This window comes from Mytilus californianus, unplaced genomic scaffold, assembly GCF_021869535.1.
Source record: "Mytilus californianus isolate M0D057914Y unplaced genomic scaffold, xbMytCali1.0.p SCAF_5, whole genome shotgun sequence".
NCBI classification, from domain to species: domain Eukaryota; kingdom Metazoa; phylum Mollusca; class Bivalvia; order Mytilida; family Mytilidae; genus Mytilus; species Mytilus californianus.
The window spans coordinates 15,392,993-15,416,832 of record NW_026262701.1 but is presented as its reverse complement, the minus strand read 5'-3'; the positions used below and the strand labels follow the sequence as shown (position 1 = coordinate 15,416,832).

Below are 23,840 nucleotides of genomic sequence, written 5' to 3'. Positions count from 1 at the left end.
GATGCAAAAATCATGAATTAAGCGCCTACATTAAGTTTTTAAAGCCCATATAAACAGATGTAAACAATTCAAATATACCAACTTGGCCATTTCAACCTGCTCTAAAAAAGAGTTCCATTTGGTTTATTAAATTTCAACTGGATATAAGTCTGGGTCCGACTTGTCTTTGGTCCGAGTTGTCATCTATTCTAATAAATGATCACATGACCACAAAATGGTGGGTGGTTTTCCAGACGGAAGTTGATTAAGTTTATGTTAATTTTGTTTTTAATTTTGGAGCACAACTAATAAATGAAAATGGTAATGTAACTACAGAAAGAATCACTACTCAAGATTACGCTCTGCATCAATACGCATTATTTTACTTCAAAATTTGACAAATTTCAAGTGCTGCTTCTCAGATACAGTGCACCATGTCAGAGGACATGCAAACTGGTGATCGCACTTACAGAAACGAAACGCAATCTTTGTTTCGGACTGCAGACAATTATCTATGGTTATATTGTGGTTTAATCTGTCATTAACCATTGAAAATACATATTATAGAAACTCTCGCAAATGTCCTACAGTCTATATCTCGGCATAACCTTACAGTCTAACTTAAAATGGAACAATCACTACGACAACATCATATCAAATGCAAATAAATCTCTTGGCTTTCTGAGGAGAAACTTAAAAGTATCAAACACTAATATCAAATCCCGTGCATACCAATCCATAGTGAGACCAAAACTTGAATATGCCTGTAGTTTATGGGATCCGCACACAGCAGAATATAAAAATAAGCTAGAAATGGTACAGAGGCGTGCGGCCCGTTATGTATGTAACAACTACCACAACACCAGTAGTGTTACATCGATGTTCAACGAACTACAATGGCCCTCACTCATTGAGCGTCGCCTCAAAACCAGACTAATCATGTTCTATAAAGTCATACATGGACTCATCGCAATTCAATCACTAGTCCTTATACCATCAGATACTAGAACAAGAAAATTACATACCCAAACATTTCGGCAAATATCCACCTCTAAAGACAGTTACAAATGGTCATTTTTTCCGCAAACAATCATTCAATGGAACATGTTACCACAAGTTGTGGTAGCATGTCAAACAATTGAAACCTATAGAGATCAGTTGACACCAACTGTTCTCCACAACATAAATTATTTCTATAAATACCAATGTACATATTTTTAATCACTTGTTGTCTTTGTTTCATGTAAATATCACCAAGTATTCTACAAATTTAAAGATAAATTTTTGTTCATATATAATTTTAATCATATACTCCGCGCATGCAACAGTTCGTAATCTTCAATATAAATGAAGCTGTAACTGTATACCAGAAGAAGAAGTCGTAGCGTCAGAGAATTATGGTGTGTCTTTAAATGCCTCATATGTACAATAAAGGAAGACTCTTTCTGTAAAATATTGATGGCTCTGAAAAGTGGCATTTGTGAAAGTTTTTCTAAGCACCAGATGGATTTCAAATAATTGTTTTTAGTTACTCTATATATGGACTGCAAACCCAGCCATTGTATTTTGTTAAAACGTCAGTGACATCATTTTGTGGGAAATAACTCATGTAAAAATTAAAAGGTTCAAAGGGTTATTTACATATGAGTTAAAGGGTAATTCATTATTGATTTTTAGGGTTATTCCAGATTCCTTGCATTTAAATGTTTAAATGAAAATTAACCAAATTAGTTCATTTGGATCCTGTATACTGGTATATTTCGGCAGTTCCGGGATACGGTTTTTATTTGAATCTGTCATATGACTTCTATCACCACATGACAAAAATGTAGGCATCGCCACATCCAACACATGTTGAGCAAACGGGTGAAAAATTTGATTTTATTCTGCACAAAATATTTGGGAAATTAAAATCTAATAAGATGATCATCCTGCATCAGTTGTACGGGAATTATGATTACGTACTTACGGAACATAAATTATTTCCATACTACCCTACAGAATGACAATTATGAAAGTGCTGGAAACTTTTAATAGAGCAGGGATACAGGCGCGCCTTCTATCTGGTAAATGAAGTTATAAAAATGATAAAGGCGTGCGAAATTGACGATTTTTTTCTGGTAAAAGACATGATTCCAGAAATGACGATCAGATTTTGGTGGTTATTTTAAGTCATTGGTTATTGTGTTATTAAATGAGTGTTTTCATATTAATCCTGTATTATGTTCTCATACAGTCGTACTGGGTCTTGATCCAATACAGACCAGTCAGGAGTAATACTTATACAAGAATTTTTGTTATTTAATGGTACAGGTAAATTATTTTGGAGGTAGAATCATATCTGTTAGTCATTCAGATTTTTTTTACTGTACAAGTAAAAAATCTTATTTCCTTGTACTCTTGAATTTCTCTTAAAACATATAGTTTTACATGGACAATGAAAATCTCATTTGTCTGTTTAATATCTTCAAAATACTGCTCATTTACAAGCCTCCAGGGAGCTTTTTTTTTTCCTTGCACAGTTACTTACAGTAACATCTGTGCACAGCAGATTTCTTTGCTCAGTTCATAAGATAAAAGGTTGAAATCTAATTAAAGATTAATTAGCGAACCAGAAAAATTCTCTTCAGGCATGTTTTTACCTCCCAGAAGTTGAGAGTTTAAGGGGTCATAAAACAATTTACTTGTGTTCGTAAATTTTTTGAGCAGATTAAGGGGAGATAATTCAAACCTTGAAAATCATAAAATTTTCTAAAACAAGTAAATATTACTTACATCTTCAAGTACATGTAATTAAAAATGCCTCATATAAGTATTACAATTGACTGATGACTGTATTTGAACATAATGAAATATTGATGAAAACATCTTATAACATTAAAGTAGGAGGCTGTGATACCTGATATAGGTTTAATTATTGGTGCATATTTGTCCTATATTTATTTTGTATCATTATTTTTCAGTAATTAATAATACATATTTGTGGGAAATCGTATGCTCCTCAAATGCAAAATTGTTGAAAAGCGTATGCTCCATTATCATGTTTTACTAAAAATCTTACACAAGATCCTGTGACAGAGTGATTCTGTAGTTTGATATTCTTTTTGAATTTATATTTGTAACAGAGTCAGGCAGCTTTTCACAGGGGCAAAAATGTCAGGCCACAGCTTGTCACCATGGAAAGGTACTTGTAGCAGCAGGTGTCTCAATGACCAAGGGGAGAAAAATTAGATGGCCACGGCAATCTTTGAAATTCTGTTCAACAAAATTTTCTAAAAACTGCAAATGCATTTCCAAACTCAATATTACTGGGTAAACTAAAACATGCTTGCTTACTTACAAACTGTCATCCTAATTTATCTTTAAGTGATTCTCGTACTTCAAACACTGATTCTGGTATTACACAGTGTGGCACTGCAATTCACTGATGTATCTACTAAAAATGGGAGAAAAGACACTGAGATAATAAACAATTTAGGAAATAAACATGTTAAATGGAGGGATTACTTCTGATTTCTCCCACTTGCCATCAAAGATTTTTTTAGAGTTGCTGGATTTTTTTGGTATGACCAAGTTTTTCACAGTATTTGGATTATGAGAATCATGCAATACTCCCTGTGTGTACTGTAATTCATGAATAACTCAATGTATTTTGTAGTAACATGAGTAAAATGTATTACAAAATAATGTGTGTGATTTACTTGTTTTCATTTGTTATTTTAAAAATAGAATAAAGTCTTGACAAATGAGAAAAATTATTATATAACTTGGCATTAAGACAATATATTCTTTTGTAGCCAACCCAACAGTTATCACCACAGGAGGAACAAGAAAAGTTGTTAGAAGAAGCTGTAAACATTGTTAAGAATCAGTCATTTCAGATGAAAAGATGTCTGGTGTGTAGTATTTATACTATTTATTCTAATTCAATACAACATGTGAAGCTAGTTTTGATTAGGAGACATTTGTTGTCAATTCCACTATAGCTGCAGAACCGAAGCTCTTATGGTTCTTATGATATTTTTTGACAATTTGTGGACCATGGTCATGCTATAATCATAAGGACAGTAAGAGCTATGGTTCAGCAGCTAATTCTACTATTGACTGTAGGAGTGGTTTGCAACAAAGTTTTAATTTTGCAGTCAACATTTCCTTAATATTTCAAATGCTTTATTTATTTTTTTTTATAAATATTGCATTACAAAAGGATTAACACTGTATTTGAAGAGTTGCAACCAATAATTGGGATTTGGACGGTGGCAACTATTCAAATACAGTAGGTTGTTCATTATTGTTTGCAGTTTTTCGCTCCTACGAGGTCCAAGATATTGCAAATTATTTTATGAATTTACCATATTTACATGTACCATTTCAGACCTATCACCTCAACTGTATCTAAAACTGAATAAACTTTAATTCTTAAATAATTTTTTTAATAAACAGAAAAAGTAAAGGTACATATTTCTGATTCAAGCTCCTCATCAATGATAATGACAACATCAATGTTTAGAAACTTCATACATGTATTAAAATAAAGAAATTTTATAAAAAATGCAGTCTTACCAATTTTCTATTGAGTTTGTTAAGGTAATGACAATATACTGTGTAATTTCATTTATTTTCTTGGATTTATAAAAAATTGTATTTTCATGAATTTCCCAAAGTTTGTTTACACAGCCTTTAGAAAATGTTTGCTTCGTTGACTATTCAAATTCTTTGTTTACCTATACCAATGAAATCCACAGGAATTGGTATCCAACAAATAATGATGAAATCACAGTATATGTTCCTTATCCAGAATTACAGTTATGTGTATATATTGATTTAATTTGCATTACTGTTCTTCTTTCAGGACAAAGGAAAACTAATGGATGGTCTAAAACATGCATCAACTATGTTAGGAGAACTCAGAACTTCTATGCTGACACCAAAAAACTACTATGAATTGTGTATCCTTCTAAAAGTTCTAACATACACTTTGTATGATTATGAGAAGTGTTGGGTAAATGGCCAATGATATATCTTACCACTTTGAAACAACATAATTCATTTTTATTATCACAAGCTGCTTTTACAAACTTTTTTTTTAATTAAACACGTCTTTGAATATAAATATTTGCAAAGCAGACAGGTTGGTAGAGCAAAAGGTAATTACGTTCTTGTCCTTCTGGAGCATTAATAAGATTTTAAAAAAAATCTAAAAGAATTTATGCATAGCATTTTATATTCTATCAAAAGATATAATTATGATGATACCTGTAATTAAGAAATTGAGAGAAAAAAAAAGAACTCAAGATTTCTTATATAAACTTGTTTTCATGAATTATCCTTCCCTAACATATCATAGATATGGCCATTTCTGATGAACTTAGGCACTTAGAACTATATTTAGTGGATGAATTTCAAAAGGGAAGAAAAGTGGCAGATTTATATGAATTGGTGCAGTATGCTGGAAATATTGTTCCCAGATTGTAAGTAAAGTTTTTCCCATTTTTGAATTAGCAAATTAGATTTACTCAGCCTTTTGTTACAAAACATAATATTAATAAAATAAAGCTTATAGCAATTTTTTTTAACTTCAGTATTTTTATGCCCCACCTACGATAGTAGAGGGGCATTATGTTTTTCGGTCTGCGTCCGTCCGTCCGCCCACCCATCTTTCCCGCTTCAGGTAAAGTTTTTGGTCAAGGTAGTTTTTGATGAAGTTGAAGTCCAATCAACTTGAAACTTAGTACACATGTTTGTTATGGTATGATCTTTCTAATTTTAATGCCAAATTAGAGTTTTGATCCCAATTTCACAGTCCACTGAACATAGAAAATGATAGTGCGAGTGGGGCATCCGTTTACTATGGACACATTCTTGTTTTTAAATTAGCCTTTGCAGTTTTTTTCCCTAGAAATATTTTGAAGGATGGGATATTGACTGAAAAGATCATGGTGGTCATGAATTTAGAAGGATGGGGGTTAAATAAATAATTTGAGGCTTTATCATGCATTAATATTCTAGGGGAAAACACTGCATTGTATTTGTAGAGATTGAAATCTATCTGTTTGTAATTTGGCATTTAGAGTATGAAGGACTATGGGTAATTTGTACCCAAAAATAAAAAAAAGCATTGGTACACTATTCAGTGTTTTGGATATTGTTAACAAACCACAAAATTTTAGTGAATTCATTTGAAAAATACCCAGAATGCTTCAAAATCTGACATGGTAAATTTTCAAAGACCCAATGGCTATAAAAATAAAAGGAAATAAAGACTAATGGAGCAGAGATATAGCTGAGAACCTGTCTGATGACTTTTTTGTTTCATTTTCAGATATTTGTTAATAACTGTTGGAGTTGTATACATTAAATCCAATGAATTATCACGGAAAGACATTTTAAAAGATCTGGTTGAAATGTGTCGTGGTGTGCAACACCCCCTTAGGGGCCTCTTTCTCAGAAATTATTTATTACAGTGCACAAAAAATGTCTTACCTGATGTTGAGGAAGAATCAGCAGGGTAAGTTAAAAGTATCCTTCTTGTTTTATTGGTTTCTCTTCACATAAGTTGTAATGGCCCATTACATGGCTAATCCGGTAAAAAGACCTTTTACTGTTTTATGCATTAAAAAGATATGGCGAAAAATTATCATATATAGAATTAAGAAGATGTGGTATGATTGCCAATGAAACAACTCTCCACTAGAGACCAAATGACATATATCTAAGCAACTATAGGTCACTCTAGAGACTTCAGCAATGAGATAATCCATTTAGCATGTAGTAAGCTATAAAAGATCCTGACATGACAAAAAGTTAAACTACAAAACAACATCCTGATTAATGTACAAAACAATAAACAAACAAAAATTATGAAAGACAGCAACCAATGACAACCACTGAATTACAGGCTCCTAACTTGGGACAGAAAATACAAAATGTAGCTTGGTTAAACATGTAATATGTCAATGAATGATAGTATTCATAGGAGCTGTTAGCAAATTATTTATCTTTTAATTACCCTCATGTATGTTCCATTATGAGAAATATGTAATAGTTAGTGATGAATATCAAAAGTTTACCAAACTAGGTGTTCTTAAATATTGATCTTGTTGTCTCTTTAGCAATATAAAAGTTCAAAAAGGCAAGGTTAACATTGTAAATTTTCAATTTATTTCCATGTTGTCTACAAAAAAAAATTATCCTCTTTTTAACAGAAAAGATAATGAAACTGGAACAGTTATGGATTCTATAGACTTCATATTGCTGAATTTCTCTGAAATGAACAAACTTTGGGTCCGTATGCAACATCAAGGTCATTCAAGGGACAAGGTCAAACGAGAACAGGAAAGACGTGAGCTCAGAATCTTAGTAGGAACAAACTTGGTCAGACTTAGTCAACTTGAGTGTATTGATATCGATAAGTACAAAAAGGTTGGTATATTTGACAATAGAAGAAAATATTAAAAGTGAACTATTTTTAAATGACTAAAAAAGTACCAATAAGGTTAATACATTATTTACAATGATTAAGTATTATCTTGGTTCAACTGAAAAATTGCTGCATTCATGATATGAAACAGTGACAAAAATAAGTTGATTTTTACTGAACTTGTATTGTGAATGAAAGAGTTTTGAATATTAACTTAAAAAATAGAGTTCACATTATGTATTGATCAAGTTTTTATTGCTGATTTCATTTTTAGGTTGTATTACCTGGTGTATTAGAACAAGCTGTCAGTTGTAGAGATCCTATTGCCCAGGAATATCTCATGGAATGTATAATACAGGTAATCTCAACTTCAAATCTAATGTTTAGGATTTCTAGGTTTATGGTCATGGCCTTTCATTGATTTAAAAAACTTTTACAATGTAAAGTGACAACAACATGAACAACTTGATTATTTCTTTAATAGTTCAAATATAAGTGAAATAAACTAAATCAGTGACTACTTCATTTCTTAATTATCTTTATATTTTTATTAGGTATTTCCAGATGACTTCCACCTACAGACCTTAAATTCATTCTTAAGAGCATGTGCAGAATTACATGAAAGTGTCAACGTGAAAAATATCATTATATCTCTTATTGACAGGTAAGTTATGTAGAGACATAAAAGATAATTGTAGTCTAGTGACATTTGTCTAAAATGAACACCTTTTGAACTGACAGTTGTGCTTGATTGATACAGCTTTGTTTACACATATTGAATGAATATTCATTATGTGTCCTCATATCGAATTTCAGTTGTATGCAGAATTAAGTTTAGACTGGTTTAACTGTATAGTGTATATTGTTATGGCTAAAATAGCCAAAGATCTGTTGCTGTGCAAGACAGTCTAGTTACAGTGGTCTAAGTTGACTGAAATAGAAGGATGCAGCATCCAAAAACAGGTTGAATCAAGTGCTCTGTAAAGGTAGAATCTTGATACACCTCTTAGAAGCGTCAAAGAACAAAAACAAAATAAGTCGATGCTAAAGACTTTTATATTTCTATTGAAATAATGATATGTCACATCTAAAAGTATTTTTTGTGCCCCTGAGACAAAATGTCTGGGGACATATTTATTTACCCCTGTCCGAATTAAATACATGGTTTGTCCAGCTATCTCTTCCCACAGTTTTTAAGGTACAGCTTTGATATTTTGTAGGTTATTTGTATACATGATAGAGGTGTGCATGTCCACAGGATTTTTATTTTTTCCAAATATTCTCAAAATGCCAGGTATTTGGACTTTTTTTGGTACTAAATGTCAAAAAAGAGGGGGTGGGTTGATATTCGCAAAAACCGGCAGATAGACTTCATTTCATTCTCACTTGCTATATTATCGAAAACATGGGTTGTACTACTACAGTTTAATGTCCCTGATTCAATAGATAAGATTTTTAGTATTGTCAAATATTTTATCAATACCGGTAAGTTGAACTTCTTGATCACTTGAAATAGAAAGTGAACTTGGACGGTGATTACTAAAACTGGAAAGTTGAAACCTTTTGGCTGAACATTAAATCCTGCAAGTGTAGACAATCAGAACAAAAATAAAGATAGATCATACATAGTGTTAAATTTATAATTTCTTATGGTGAGGAGGAGGCATCATTTGTGTCTTACAGACAGCGCAACAATTTCAAGTTGTACAAGTTATACTTCAACATCACTGTTTGTCAAATCTAAAGTATGTGGAACTACATGTATACTCATGCATATGGCAAAGCAGAGGGGGCATCGTCCATATCTAGTTTAAATAAAAATTTATAATGATTTATCGTATTAAGTTTACACTATATATGTCACCCCAAACACTGTACAAAAAGTATCCCGTACAGTCAAGCTCTCAGAGTAAAGCGGATTTGCTCCTCTGAGGAGGCTGTCACTAAAAGGTTAGAGGAACTTAGCGGTTTTTTGACCAAACGAGGTTATAAGAAATTGGACATAGATAAGGGATTTGCGCGTGCTAATAACAACAGCCGCAATGACCTATTACAGTACAAACAGAAGAGGCGCAACAAAATAGTTCCGTTTGTTTTAACATACAATCCCGCCTTCACTAACCTTTCACGTTTGATCCGTGCCAATTGGCAAACTATTGCCAATCACCCAAAATTATCCAAGATCTTTCCCAATCCTCCTGTCTTAGCTTTTCGGAGACCAGCAAGTCTGAAAGACTTATTTGTGAGAGCTGACGTCCCCCCCTCATAAAAGCTGTTCAACTGCAGGATGGTGCAAGTCGTGTGGTAACAGACGATGTCTGACTTGCCAACAAATACTGAATACTCAAACATTTACTTGCCACTCCACTGGGTCTGTGTACACTATATTTTGTAATGTAACTTGCAAAACACAGAATGTTGTATACCTTCTTCAGTGTCGATGTGGCATGCAGTATATTGGCGAGACAGAACAGCCTTTCAACAAACGCATGAATGGTCATCGAAGTGACTACACCTGCAAGCCCAACCTCCCTGTAAGTCGTCATTTGAGATCACCTGGGCACGCCCAAGCTGATCTCAAAAACCTTACAATCACAATCATAGACCACAACGAGGGTTGGTCAAGGGCCGAAAGACTTGCTCGGGAAAGGTTTTGGATAAGAAAGCTAAGGACAGTTTCCCCAGAGGGCATAAATGAAAAAACATAGAATAAGTCACTCATTTTCCCTACCATCACTCATTTTCCTGACATCATTTGTTTCTAGTTACTCCGGCATCTTTACTTGACTCTTACAGTTTTAAGGATTCTTTTGGAATTTTACTAGTTTAAATACCAGGGTTCTTTTCATTTGGTAGGGATATACAAGTACGCATCCACGTCCAACTTTTAACCTTAGCCCAAATTTACTATTATTTTTTCTTTTCATTATAAAACTGCTATTTATTTGGAATGATAAATACGCAGCCTCTGTTTGTCATATTTTACCAGCTTATATCAATCAGTGCTGTTCTTTTGGGAATGTATTTATAAGCAGCTGTTGTAACATCTTAACTGACGTCATTTTGGAATTTTAAAGTTGTGCCAGTTCATATCTATAATTACTATTTTCATTTTAGGCATGTCTTTGAGTCGTTTTTTGGAAATTTTAAAAATTTATTAGCGTCTCTACATATGATGTTCGGGTGAAACTGTTTCACTTTTTTTTCAGAATAGATTTATCTGATTCATTTTACATCGTGCTCATATTGATGAAGGATATCTGTTATCCGAAATATTTATAGTTACATTTGTTCGTTTATTGTCATTTTTTGGTGATGTTGTACCCTTTTAGACTGGTTATATATTATATTTTGTAGTGTACTGTATCATATTTATATGATCCATCGCCCCGTAAGATTTATCGTTGGCTATTATTCAGTCATTTTATATATATATATATATATAGATTCTACCACTGCATCGAGTGTGATACGATATTTATCCACTCGAGACAGTTAAATTTTCAAATTTATAACGCGAGACTCGCCGAGCGTTTTAAATATTTAAAATTTAACTGTCGAGAGTGGATAAATATCGTATTACACGAGATTTGGTGGTGGAATCTGTTTCTCTAATGATTTTCAAACAATACGCAGGCAAATTTATTCCTTCTTTTCGAATGATCTGCAAAAAGATGTGTTCTTTCTATGTGACGTCATCAGGCATGGTCGCCTTTTTTCATGCCATCACAATAGGAATTTTAGAGGAAATCAAGAAAATTTGACATCATAATCGGATTTTAACCAATGAAGGACTGAGATCAAACGAACCACACGTTGATTAAATTTTTTTATACAATGGGTGCAGAAAGGGATAAATTGACGAAGAATTAGAGAAATATATATATATATATGTATTAACATTTGTACCAGTATTATTTCTTTTATATTTTAAAATGTAATGACAACATTAACTATTTTGTGTATCTTACAGGTTAGCACAGTTTGCACAGAATGAAGAAGGAACTGGTATTCCACCAGAAATACAATTGTTTGATATATTTTCCCAACAGATTGCACAAGTTATTCAGGTTTGTTTGGTCATTTAATCAAGAAGTAACTTAATCAATCCACTACATGGCTGCTCATTACTTATTTTTATTTTGACACATATTTAAATTACCAGGTTTTCTGCATATTGATACCCTAAATTAACAGCATCTAGACAACAAGTATGAGTAAAAGGAAATGTGGGGTATACTTCATTGAGACAGCAAGTCATCAACACAAAAACATCTATGTCAACATACCTACTGTCTTCTATAATTAACAGATGTCAATATAATATATCAGGCTGTAAATTGCCCCGAGTCTAAAAAAGTGTTAATACTGTAAACAAACTAATTAAGTGAGCAATTTATTGACTTTACTTTCATGAAAAAAATACAACATGAATATAAATCGTCGCAAATACGTAAAACATTGAACTTCTCTTTTCTTAATACATTAACAAAGTCACAAAATTTCAAAAAAAGATAGCTTGGAAGTGGGATAGCAAATACTAAATGCCAAAACAAGTATCCTTGAAAAGAGATATCTATGAAAATTAGTTGGTTAACAGTAGATTAAAATTAATCAAAATCTTTGGTTAATATATATTCAAGATTTGTGTTTAATATACAAAATGTACATACAGTGTAAGCAAAAGGTAATAGAATGAATAAAATGACCTTGAGAATAACTGGTCAGAGGTTTTGCAACTGTGATCATAAAATGTGACTAGTGGTCAGAAAATTGTGATAATAAATACAGATATTATTCTTTTATTCTTTTATTTACTATATATAAAATTATCTGACCTTATAAAAAACTACATCTCTTTTTGAAAAAAATGTTAACGACTTTGTTCTCTTTGTTTTAGAATAGACCAGATATGCCACCAGAAGATATTGTTTCTTTACAAGTAGCTCTGATCAACTTAGCTCTGAAGTGTTACCCTGATAAAGTGGAATATGTAGATAAAGTCTTAGAAACAACAGAGGAGATATTTAACAGACTAAATCTTGATCAGTAGGTTTAGATTGATAATCAGTCAAATATATCTTTGATAAACCTAAGAACAAAAGAGTATACCAACTGAAAACAAAATTGGAAATGAATATGAATATAGAGATCAATATCATTGCAATTGGTCAGTCCAGAAACAATCATATTAACTTTTAAAAAAATATTCCATCATTGGAAGGCCTTTATGTGTTTGTTTACACCTACATATGCTGGTATAAAAGCATTTTTTGACAGAAGTATATTTAACATTTTAATGTGAAAATTGTTTAATTCCTGGACAAAATATATGATTACTATAACTACATCAAATAGTGTTTTAAAATTCAATATGAAAAATTAACTCTTAGCTTTTGAAAATGAATCATACTTATTTAACAAAGGAGTTGATTCACTAGCTCTCAATTTTGGCCCTAAAAATCTTAAATTCTTCAATGGGCAAGGAGTGGCACCACATATAAAACCATAAAATAAGGTAGAAAAAGGTGACAAATTTCTAGAAAAATGGAATAAACTGAAATCAATTATTATTTCAAGCTGATACTTTAATAAAATATGCAATTAGTTATGAATCAAAAGTATAAAAATATGACACTTTTCAGTTTTATATGTGAGAGTTTTGGTCCTTGAAGGTAGACCATCATATAATTAAAGAAAAACGTTAATAATTAGAAAACATGTGTGTTAGTTAAAGAAGGAAATGTAATAAACTTATTTATAAATTATCGAAAAAGTAAGGATAAGTTTCAACAGGACAACAACTTATTCTCTTATATAGCTGTATATATCTCATTTTATTCACACTGTATATCTCATTATATTCAGTAACACTTTTCAGAATTTATTAAATGACATATGGCTTTGGATATTGTTGACTTATAATACTAATTATTTATTTTGTTTCTTAGTTTAGAGCATGGCAGTCCAGTATCTAAGGAGTTAATAAGACTGATGAAGATTCCAGTGGATACCTATAACAATATACTAACAGTTTTACAGTTACAACATTTTGGACCAATGTTTGAGTACTTTGACTACCAGAGCAGGAAGATCATGAGTTGTTATATTATAAATAATGCTTTGGAAAACGAAACCCTCATACCAAGTCAAGAACAGGTAAAACATTTACATGCAGCATTTAACACCTTATATAGTATGCATTTTCATGTTTTAACCCAATCTTTGCAAACCGAGTTCATATAGCATATTGGATTAACTGAGCCTTACAAAATGATCTTCTTTGATATTTCTTTCAATAAATGTGTAATCATTCAATTATTACTTGGAAGTGTAATCTGAAACTTTGCAGGGATAGTTAGTAAACGTAGTTGAATATAAATATATAAGAAAATTGAAAAGTTCTATCAGTATTTTGTACAGTAAAAGTAAAATATTATTACATCTTAATATATATTTGTATATTTTTGATAATTCATGCAAATTAAGATTGTGTTTTCAAGTATCGAATTGAAAACCAAGGTGTAGTATAGTTTAAATAAGTCTTAACATCAATGCAATTCAATTTTAATCAGTTTTTCTAATTTGTAGAATTATATGTTAAATCTATGTACTTTGAAAAAAACATATCAGTTTTGGTTAAAATATGTTTTTAGAATGGGTTTTACAGCCATGAAATAATAATAACTTTACGAAAATAGTAAAATTGCCTCACATCTTTACTGTTTGACTGATGCATAATAAGAAATGGTATAAAGCAAAACCCTTGCCCCAGATAGATAATCACATAGGATGTATTATTTGTGTGCATCTTTTTCTCTTGCAAAAAAATTGCAGGGCCAAAAAACTCCAAAATGTACTGTCTTGATTCATTGAAAATATATGTATTAGGAAGTAAAAGCAAAAACTGGTCAGTCCAGAGTCAAGAGTTCTGTGTCCTGGAAAGATGACATTGTCTTCCTGTGGACAGTAACCTTGTGAACTAGCATTTTGAAAATCTTACTCAGCATGTCTGTCTAGTATAAAGCATTTTCTATTCAGGAATATGCATCTAACTTAACACTAACCCCTGGACATCATACTGCCATAATCATCACAAAACGATATAAAAGAGGGATTATCACTTTTCAGTTAGCATCTTTTATTTGTTGTATTTGATAGGTTGATTCCATCTTAGGAATTGTTAGTGTTCTAGTCCAGGACCAATCAGATCAACCAGAGGAAGCAGATGACCCAGAAGACTTTGCAGAAGAACAGGGAATCATGGGAAGATTTATTCACTTGTTAGAAGCAGAAGATCTGAATCAGCAATATCTAGTAAGAAATGTTTATAGAAGAAATGTCACTGAATGCAGCAATATTTCTTTGCAGTTTATATAGAATATATTGGTAGACTCATTTTCTTTCTGTCTGAAATTAGTTTTTTAGAGTTATCTGTCCTTCACATAGATTCTATATCAATTTTCTAAATTGTAATAACATTTTGCTGCATTTTATAAACTCTAAAAATTTCAATTAGAAACCTGTTCAAGGCTGTTCCATGAAAACATACATTGGAAGCTGGGAAGGCACTTCAAAATCTCAACTATGGTGGAGATTTTTTACAGTGAAAATGTAAGAGAAATTCTAAAATAACCTCTATATATGGTAACCACATTTTCAAAGTTCTGTCCCTGAGTACCATGTATGTATTAATGGATCAACAACTCTTACACAATGAGGATCAACTTACTTTGACAGAAGAGTTTGCCTGATATAGCTAACTTTATTTATTTCTTTGCAGATTTTAAATACAGCACGGAAACATTTTGGTAATGGTGGAGACAAAAGAATAAAGTTTACATTACCTCCAATAGTATTTTCTGCATACAGACTTTCTACGAAGTACAGAGAGATCCAAGAAGAGGTATTTTATTTGAATCAACATTCAATACTTCATCAAGAACAGAATTCTTTATTCCTGACAAAAATGGCATATACATATGATATTTAGTCAGCTTCATTAAAAATCTTATGAAGTTCATGCGATTCCCTCATTTTTTTTGTTTTTATGCCCCTGCTGCGGTGGAGGGGGCATTAAGTGTTACCCTTGTCCGTATGTATGTCCCTACGTTCCAAATTTAGTTTCCATTCTCTAACTTTAGTTTGCCTCAACCAAATGCTATAAAATTGATACAGAATGCTTATTAATACAAAACACAGATCAAGTTTGAATTTGGGCTGTGTCACTTTTACTGTTCTTGAGTTATGTCCCTTTATAACGTTATATGCAAATGGGGGCCCCATCATCTGTGTCCCATGGACACATTCTCCATTTATTTTACCATGATTACTATCTTCTTAGTGGATATATACGAGATTTGAACATCAGTAAACTACTGTTGCCTCTTTTTAATTTAAAAGTTTCATAAAAAGATTATTTAACATTCATTTACCAAATTTTGCAGAATGACCCGAAGTATCATCATAGGAATGTCATGTAGACTGACCTTTTGCTTTCTTTTTTAAGAACAGATCATCTTATTCATTCATTTCCATTCAATTGAATTAGAATAAAAAAAGTTAAAGGTCAATACTAAATACATGTACTAAAATAAATTAATAATTTTCCACACTTGTCTTGTGCATACCTGATGACAGTTATTGCTAAAACTCACTAAAATCTGGAAACTTTGTATAAATGGTGTAAATTTGAAAAACAATTGACAAAAGGACACTCAACTTCAATTCTTGAAAATATATAATTAAGATAAAAATGTATCATTGTATATTGAATTCACGCTTTATTCACGTCACTCTATATATATACAAATTGAGTATAATAAAGTTATTAAACTGCCAGTCTAAAGATTCAAATATTTGTAAAAATGACAACAACTGTGTTGATTAAATAAAAGAAAACAAAAATATTGTTTCAAACAAACTGGTCACGGTTAATATATTAAAATGTTCATGTGTGTTAATTATATTTTAAACACATGAAACATTTAATTTTGATATATTAACTGTGAACAGTTTGTTTGAAACAAGATTTTTGTTTTCTTTTACATTCTGCATCTATATTCTGATGGAAGAAATTTCGATATATATATACATTATTTAGGTCATTTGACTTTTCTTTTCAATATGAATTTTAGTAGAAATTTGGAATTTTCTTTTCAATTTGATTTCAGGATGAAAACTGGGAAAAGAAATGTCAGAAAATATTTTCCTTTTGTCACCAAACAATAGGAGCTCTGATAAAAGCAGAAATGGCAGAGATTCCATTACGGCTTTATTTACAAGGTGCCATGGCAGCTGGACAAGTAGCATTTGAAAATCATGAAACTGTTGCTTATGAATTTATGTCACAGGTAAATTAATGATGCATTGAAAAATATGAAACTGTTGCTTATAAATCTAGGTCACAAGTAAATTAATGAAGCCATGAAAAATCTTGAAATTGCTGCTTATGATTTAATGTCACAGGCAAATTAATGATCTCTTTGAAAGTTTAGTTTATATGCTACAGAAATATGATTGATTGATTAATTGATTAATTGATTGAAAAAAGGCAATACTACAGAGAACGCTTGATATTATAGAAAAAATAATATTTTAATCTCAATCAAAAAAGAGTAGTATGTTTTCTGATTCCCTGCAGACTTCTACATTTTCCCAACCTTGTGTTTATTTTCTGATAAATTATGTATGGTTTGTTTGTTCTCAAATCAGCAGTGGTTGAAATCAATTATAATGTTGAATTGCTTTGTTTTTTTTTTTAAAACATTACCGTAGTGAGGATGTGGAGAATATAGCAATTATGCTTTATTTAAAAAATATAACAACTTGTAGCAGAAAAATGTTTCAATGGTGGAATATGTATATTTGTGTTAAATGAAAGAACACTTTTGCAGTTTTAATATTCTACAGAAAAACAAATATCCATATCAAATCTTTGTGCTGGTTAAGTGAAAGTTGTAGTTGTAAAGTCATAACAAATATATTTGTTGTTTACAATACTAACAAAAAAATTATTTCCCCAGGTAAAAGTTCATGATCTTACTAAAAGTATGGAGGTCTTTAATTTTCTGCTTACTGAATTTCACACAAAGTATTATATAAATTTCTGGATTTTCAGGCTTTCTCTTTATATGAAGATGAAATAAGTGACAGTAAAGCTCAGTTGGCAGCTATTTCATTAATAATAGGAACTTTAGAACAAATGTCATGTTTTGGTGAGGAGAACCACGAACCTCTGCGGACACAGTGTGCTTTAGCTGCGTCTAAACTTCTAAAGAAACCAGACCAATGCAGGGGTGTGTCAACGTGTTCACATTTGTTCTGGTCAGGGGAGTCTGCTGCATCAGAAGGGGAGGTATGTTTAATCAAATAGAAATTAGGAGCGTCCAATCAAAAGGAAAGAAGAGATACTTTCAATCAAAAACAAAGGTCTACTCTGTTGAAAACAGAAAGCTGTTTAACTGTTGCATCTGTTCATATGATGAATATTCATTAATGATGTAACTTGAGTAACTTAACATTGATTAATTCTGAACCATATTTTTAAGTTCAAAATTGGATTGGTCCAGACAGACTTTACTGTTTATACTTGAGATACATTTAATTTCATGGTTTAGGATTCTTCATTGTATTATAAGGTCTAACTGAGAATTTTTTTATTTGTGAAAGATTGCAAAACTTAGATAAAATTTGAAATGTGAATTCAAAAGTATATAATGTTATGAAATTTCAAAACACAATCACAGATAATATGAAAATGTCTGGATGCTAATAAATAAGCAAAACAGAGGATTAAGTCACAACAGTTAAAGCTTTATATAAAAGCCCTTATCCTTTATTCCAAAAAAGAAGAATAGTATATTGTGAGGAAGTGAATCTTCTGGTGTTCAAGATCTAGACATGGTCTTATGACTAAGGCAGTGTTCCAGCTAGGTCGTTTTCACAGGGCGGTCCGCCCGCCCTTTACCTAGTGCCGCCCTGTGCCCTTTTTCTGACGCCCTGTGCCCTTTTTAAGACGCTGTCTGCCCTTTTTCGTATGTCCATGCCTTTATTGCTGTAATATTTTGATGAAAATACAATTATTCTACCTGTCTTCATATTTCTGACAAGTTTATGACCCTCAGCTAATTAACATTTACAGCAGGTGTAATAAGTGGTGAACCTAATAAGTTGTGAATACAGATAATCCTCTTATCAACATCGGATGGGTCATTAATCCGTTAATTAAACTTCATAATTGACCATTGTAATAATTTTTCTCATTAAATTCGGTCAGTGAGCATTTCAATTTCAATATTTCTCAAAAGATGACAATTTGCGTTTGATGTATCCATAGATCGTCTGTTGTTAATATGTCAAAGATTTTTTTTTTTAAATTGATCTGTTAAACTAGTTTTAATCCAGAAGAAAGTAAAAACAATGCTTGACTGTACCTGTCATTGAATATCTATATCCAAATTAAATTAATTAAAGCTGTAATCCATGATCACAAATTGACTGCTTTGTTTACATTTGTTGAAAGCCATGTGCTTTTTTGGCGGGAAAATTCGGAAAGCCCCTTTAACAAGAAACAGTTACATTTCATTGTTATTTATAGACAGTAATATTTTCATATTGATTATTGCGAACCCAATGAAAGTTTTCCACAGTGCCATCTCTATCTTGACCAGGTATTTAAACTTTTGCAAGTTCACCTGTCCTATTGAATGAATACAATAGCTATTGTTCTCCATGTAGTTTTTTCTCTGGGACCTTTAAATTTCTTCTAAGAGAAATCTATCACTCATTGATTAATTTACCTGAGTAAAAAAAACATCTTGTAAATAGAGGAAAATACATGTTTTATACTCAAAACTGCATGCGATGTTATATATGTTTATATTAAACTGAATGAAAATATATTATTAATATTGAATAAATACATCATCACACGCAGTTAATGAGTATAAAAAAAGTATTTTTGTCTATATATAAGAATTTTTTTTTACTCAGGTCCCAGTGAATAAACTACACACAGAAAAATAGCTATTGTATTCATTCAATAGAACAGGTGAACTTACAAAAGTTTAAATACCTGGTCAAGATAGAGATGGCACTGTGGAAAACTTTCATTGGGTTCGCAATAACTGCTAAGATTATTTCATTAAAAATGAATACTTTCTTGGGGTGAAACTGATAATACTTTAATACTCTACATCTAGGGGTGTGTAAAACGGAAAAGTGGGGGGGGGGATTTTTTATATATAATATTACAAATATAAGTTTAACAGTCTGAAAAGACATGGTTAAATGGATTTTAATTCTGAAAAACTCAATGTGGTTTATTATAATTCATTTATTATTTGTATCATAATCAGAAACACTGGGCTACGTGTATTAGGCATTTCAAACATATATTGTTGCCTTTTTAAGAACATTCAAGACTATTAATAAGTATGTACCTGTAGTAAAAATACCCTGGTAGGGCCTTAAAATTTCTACTGGGCCCTTGGAAAAAAGTTTTGGGATCCAGGTTGGCCCCCAGAGAAAATGTAAGGTATTGTTCCTGACTGTATTGCAGATCTAGTGTAGTATTTTAACTGGCATGCACAATTCATTTCACTAATGAAATAAAAAGAATTCTACAAAACGCCGCTGCGCTCTGCATAGCAACTTAACCTTAGACCTACCATGCATCAAAAATGTTCTAGGGAAGACTGAGCTAGTAATATACGTCCTTGCATGGTCCCTTTAATACTGTTACCCAAAATAAGGTTGATTTTCATCTAGAGTAAAAGTTACTAAACCCCCTCAAAACTCCTCACTGAAACCCCTGCAGTAAACATAAGACAATGTTTGACATGCTCTTTTTGAAATATCAATCATCGTGCCAAAGTGCCCTTTTCATGATTGGCTCCCTGCCCTTTTGAAATCCTAGCTGGAACACTGTAAGGTTAAACAGATTAAAGACTTCTGCCTCTGGTATGAGATTGAATGAGATATGATTGCTGACAGAAATTAGGTCACTTCACCAACTTGTGTCATTTCATAGCCTTAAATACAGTTAATGCAATTTTAAAGAAATTAAACATTATTACGTGAATTAAATGTTTCAAATTTTATTCTTATTTATTTTTAGATGAAGGATGGTAAACGTGTAACAGATTGTTTAAAGAAAGGTGTTAAGATAGCAAACCAGTGTATGGATAGTTCTGTACAAGTTCAACTTTTTGTGGAATTACTCAATCATTATATTTACTACTATGAGAAAGGCTGTGATCAGGTGAGAGTCTAACAATTAAAGCTTTTGGAAAATTTTGTTGTTGGGTATGTCAATCTAGCTCGCAATGGTAGTTAACACAAATTCATAGATTATGTCTAATGGAATCCAGAAATCTTACATGCTGTATACTATCCTGTTTAGAAGAATATAAAAATAAGTAAATGTGGTATGATTGCCTGTGAGACAACTATCCACCAGAGTCCATATCACATCAACGTTAGCAACTATAGGTCACGGTACTGCTTCAAACATGAACAAAACCCGTACCTTATAGTAGGTGTTAAAAAGCTCTGACATTGCAATGTGAAATGATAAGAGGAAAACTAAGTCTAATTTATAACAATACAATTTAGAATGCTTATTTTTTATTTAGTATTAGCATATTTGCACAACAAGACCTGTAGGCTAGTTAACTTGGGAATGAGCAAGATTATTTATTCCACCTGGCCCAAAGAGCTATTATGATGTTTTCCCAACTCATTGTGTGCAATTCCAGCATTCAAACTTTAATATCTTTGGAAAGAAGTTCCTTCATAAAACTACTTGGTGACTTGGAAAGAAACTTGACCACAATGTGTGTATACTGTGTGTTGTTTTAAAATAACATCTGATGTTCCAGTCAACATACCTAAATGACCTCATTTAGTATGATAGAACATAAGTAAAGTCGACAAAGTAATAACCCTTATTAACTATCACAGTAAGTATTAAACAGGTCAGTATATAAAGTAGTTGTGTAATCAGGAATTCTTGTTTTCATGGAAATGCAAAATTTACTCCTTCCCTGAGAGTCCTCTGGCATGCTTTATAAATATTATTTTTTATACTTGCATAAATATACCTGATGGCAAAGAGAGTTTATAAATTCTTGTTAACAAAAATGAGACAAGATATAAAACTGGGCATGGATATTAGAAGATATGGGACAGTTGCCAATCATAAAATATCCACCAAATGTTAATCCAATCAATTTTGAAAAGAAGGTTACACATGCCAACACTCTGTAACTATAAAACAACTTGTTTCTTTTCTGTTTTCAGGTGACAGTTCAAGTATTAAACCAGTTGATAACTAAGATAAAAGAGACATTACCTAGTTTAGAAGCCAATGAAGAAACTGAACAGATAAATAAACATTTTCAAAATACATTGGACCATTTACGTCTCAAAAAAGAGAATCCAGAAAGTGAAGGAGTGTCATATGAATCATTATCAGTTTAACAGACATTTAGTTTTTGGGAAATCATACTCAGTTGTTGATCTGTCTTTGGTTTGATAATTGAATACTGTAAATTCAGAACTTATTGTGTGCATTTATAATTACATTTTTTATAGAAAGGACAACATGTGAGATTAACTATTGCCATTTTAAGAAAATCTACAAACAGATATATGTATCTGATATCATAATTTGAGCTCTTATTATTGCAATACTCAACCAGTCGCATTATTCACAATAATTTCTGAATTTACAGTAATGCATACACACTTTGATACAGGGAAGAATGCAAGGACTTATGAAGTCAACATGATACGGGGACAGTTTGCTTGATTAAATTAGTTTATGTGCTTGCCAAACAGTTAAGCTTAAGAAGTGAACCAGCACATGTTGTCAGGACCTAAAATCACTTAACTACTAAAATCTTACTACTTGTTTCTGTTAGACTATACGAGAGACATCACTTTCCCCTACAGTTGTATGAGCCATGATTTTTAATGTTTTTGTACAATATGAATATTGTTTTATTATAAATTAAAAAGTATTGATATGGTTAAGGATCAGTAAACTTTTCGAATCATGAAAAACAAACTTGAGCAAAATGGCCAGAATTTTTTAAGTGTTGGTTCTATTTATTCCTAAGTTGAATTTTCTCATCTGCACATTTGTGCAAATCTTTCTTTATTTTTTTGGATAAACTGCACTGAATAACTGTACATTCAGAATTTATGTGTGCTAGTAATTACAGGGGCATTAGCTGTCAACAACTTTCACTTGTGTAACTATGTAACAGATTTTGCACTTTTTATACTACTATGAATTCATTTATTTTTCGTGGGTATCAATTTTTGTGTTTTGGGGAACACTTGCAAATTCATTGATATTTGATTTTGTAGTTTTGCCAGTGCCAGCATACATTTCAATAGATATTTGAAATTCGTTTAACATTTAAATTCATGGTTCCTCTGTACCCATGAAATCCATGAAAATTAGTATCCAATGAATAAATAGTGAATCCATGTAGTATTTATACTTTAATGCAGTGTAAATAATTACAGCAACTATTTGTCTGCATTGCAGTGTTGATTGTATGTGAATATAGATCAAAACTGAATTAATTTGTTTCGGACTCCTGCAATACATATTTATTGAGATATAAGACACTTGTAATAAAATTTGATGTACTTTCTTTCGTCATAAACAGGAGTATGTTTTCCTTCATCTGTTTTAGCTGTTATTGTTGTCTGTGTATACAGAATAAAATATTTAGAAATACTTTTTATATTATTTATTACTACTTCTTTTATTTTGCCATGGCTTCCTTTAAGTTCTTTTGACCCTTTTACTTAATACTACACGTAAATAGGCAGTGATATAAATGGTAAAAATGTCCAAAAGACAAAAGTTGGAACTTCTTAAGTACTTTAAGTTCAATTTTGATGTTTTTTTTTCCTTTAGATTCTTTATGAAGTTTCCGATTTGTTTTGTTCAGTTACGATATATTTTATCAGATAAGAAACTAATTGGGGTTAAAGGGACAATTAAAGAACTGATGTAAAGATTGGTTTTTGAGATAGATTTTTTACATTGAATTCAACAAAAAAGAAATGGTGATTTATTGTTTAAGAAAAAGATAGCCATCTGTATACTAACAGTGCATTATCTTGCTGTACAGTAATTCTTGTAGAATCTTATCCAGGACATTATATTCAGTTAACAGACAAAATATTTTGGTTTCAGATTTCTGAAAGTAGAAAAGGAAAATAAAATCTGTCACGAAAGTTCCTTGTTTCAAAATGTTAATGTTCTAAAGGTATCACCCAGATTTTAAAGATGGTGTAGAATTCTGAATTAAAGACATATTTGGCAAAACCTTTTGGAATTTTGGGATCTCAATGCTCTTCACCTTAGTAGTTTATTTGGCCTTTTTAACTTTTTTGAAAGTTTAAAGTACCATTT

At 31.5% G+C, this 23,840-nt stretch overlaps 1 protein-coding gene across 1 annotated transcript; it reads left to right on the top strand.

The window, feature by feature from the left end:
• The first annotated feature begins 202 nt into the window (after positions 1-202).
• Positions 203-23,156, top strand: LOC127703109 (vacuolar protein sorting-associated protein 35-like). Its single transcript, XM_052207551.1, has 17 exons — positions 203-300; positions 3,777-3,875; positions 4,832-4,928; positions 5,327-5,450; positions 6,302-6,487; positions 7,185-7,401; positions 7,674-7,757; positions 7,954-8,063; positions 11,373-11,469; positions 12,300-12,448; positions 13,351-13,558; positions 14,561-14,716; positions 15,183-15,305; positions 16,573-16,752; positions 17,520-17,756; positions 20,520-20,663; positions 21,704-23,156. The coding sequence occupies exons 1-17, from the start codon at positions 292-294 to the stop codon at positions 21,881-21,883; spliced, it is 2,400 nt and encodes a 799-aa protein (XP_052063511.1). The 5' UTR covers positions 203-291; the 3' UTR covers positions 21,884-23,156.
• The last annotated feature ends 684 nt before the right edge of the window (positions 23,157-23,840 follow it).

Excerpts from the sequence above, each read along its gene's own strand:
- LOC127703109 (XM_052207551.1), top strand. Across the intron at positions 3,876-4,831 it reads TTCAGATGAAAAGATGTCTG|GACAAAGGAAAACTAATGGA; the intron begins GTGTGTAGTATT and ends TTCTTCTTTCAG. Across the intron at positions 6,488-7,184 it reads GTTGAGGAAGAATCAGCAGG|AAAAGATAATGAAACTGGAA; the intron begins GTAAGTTAAAAG and ends TCTTTTTAACAG.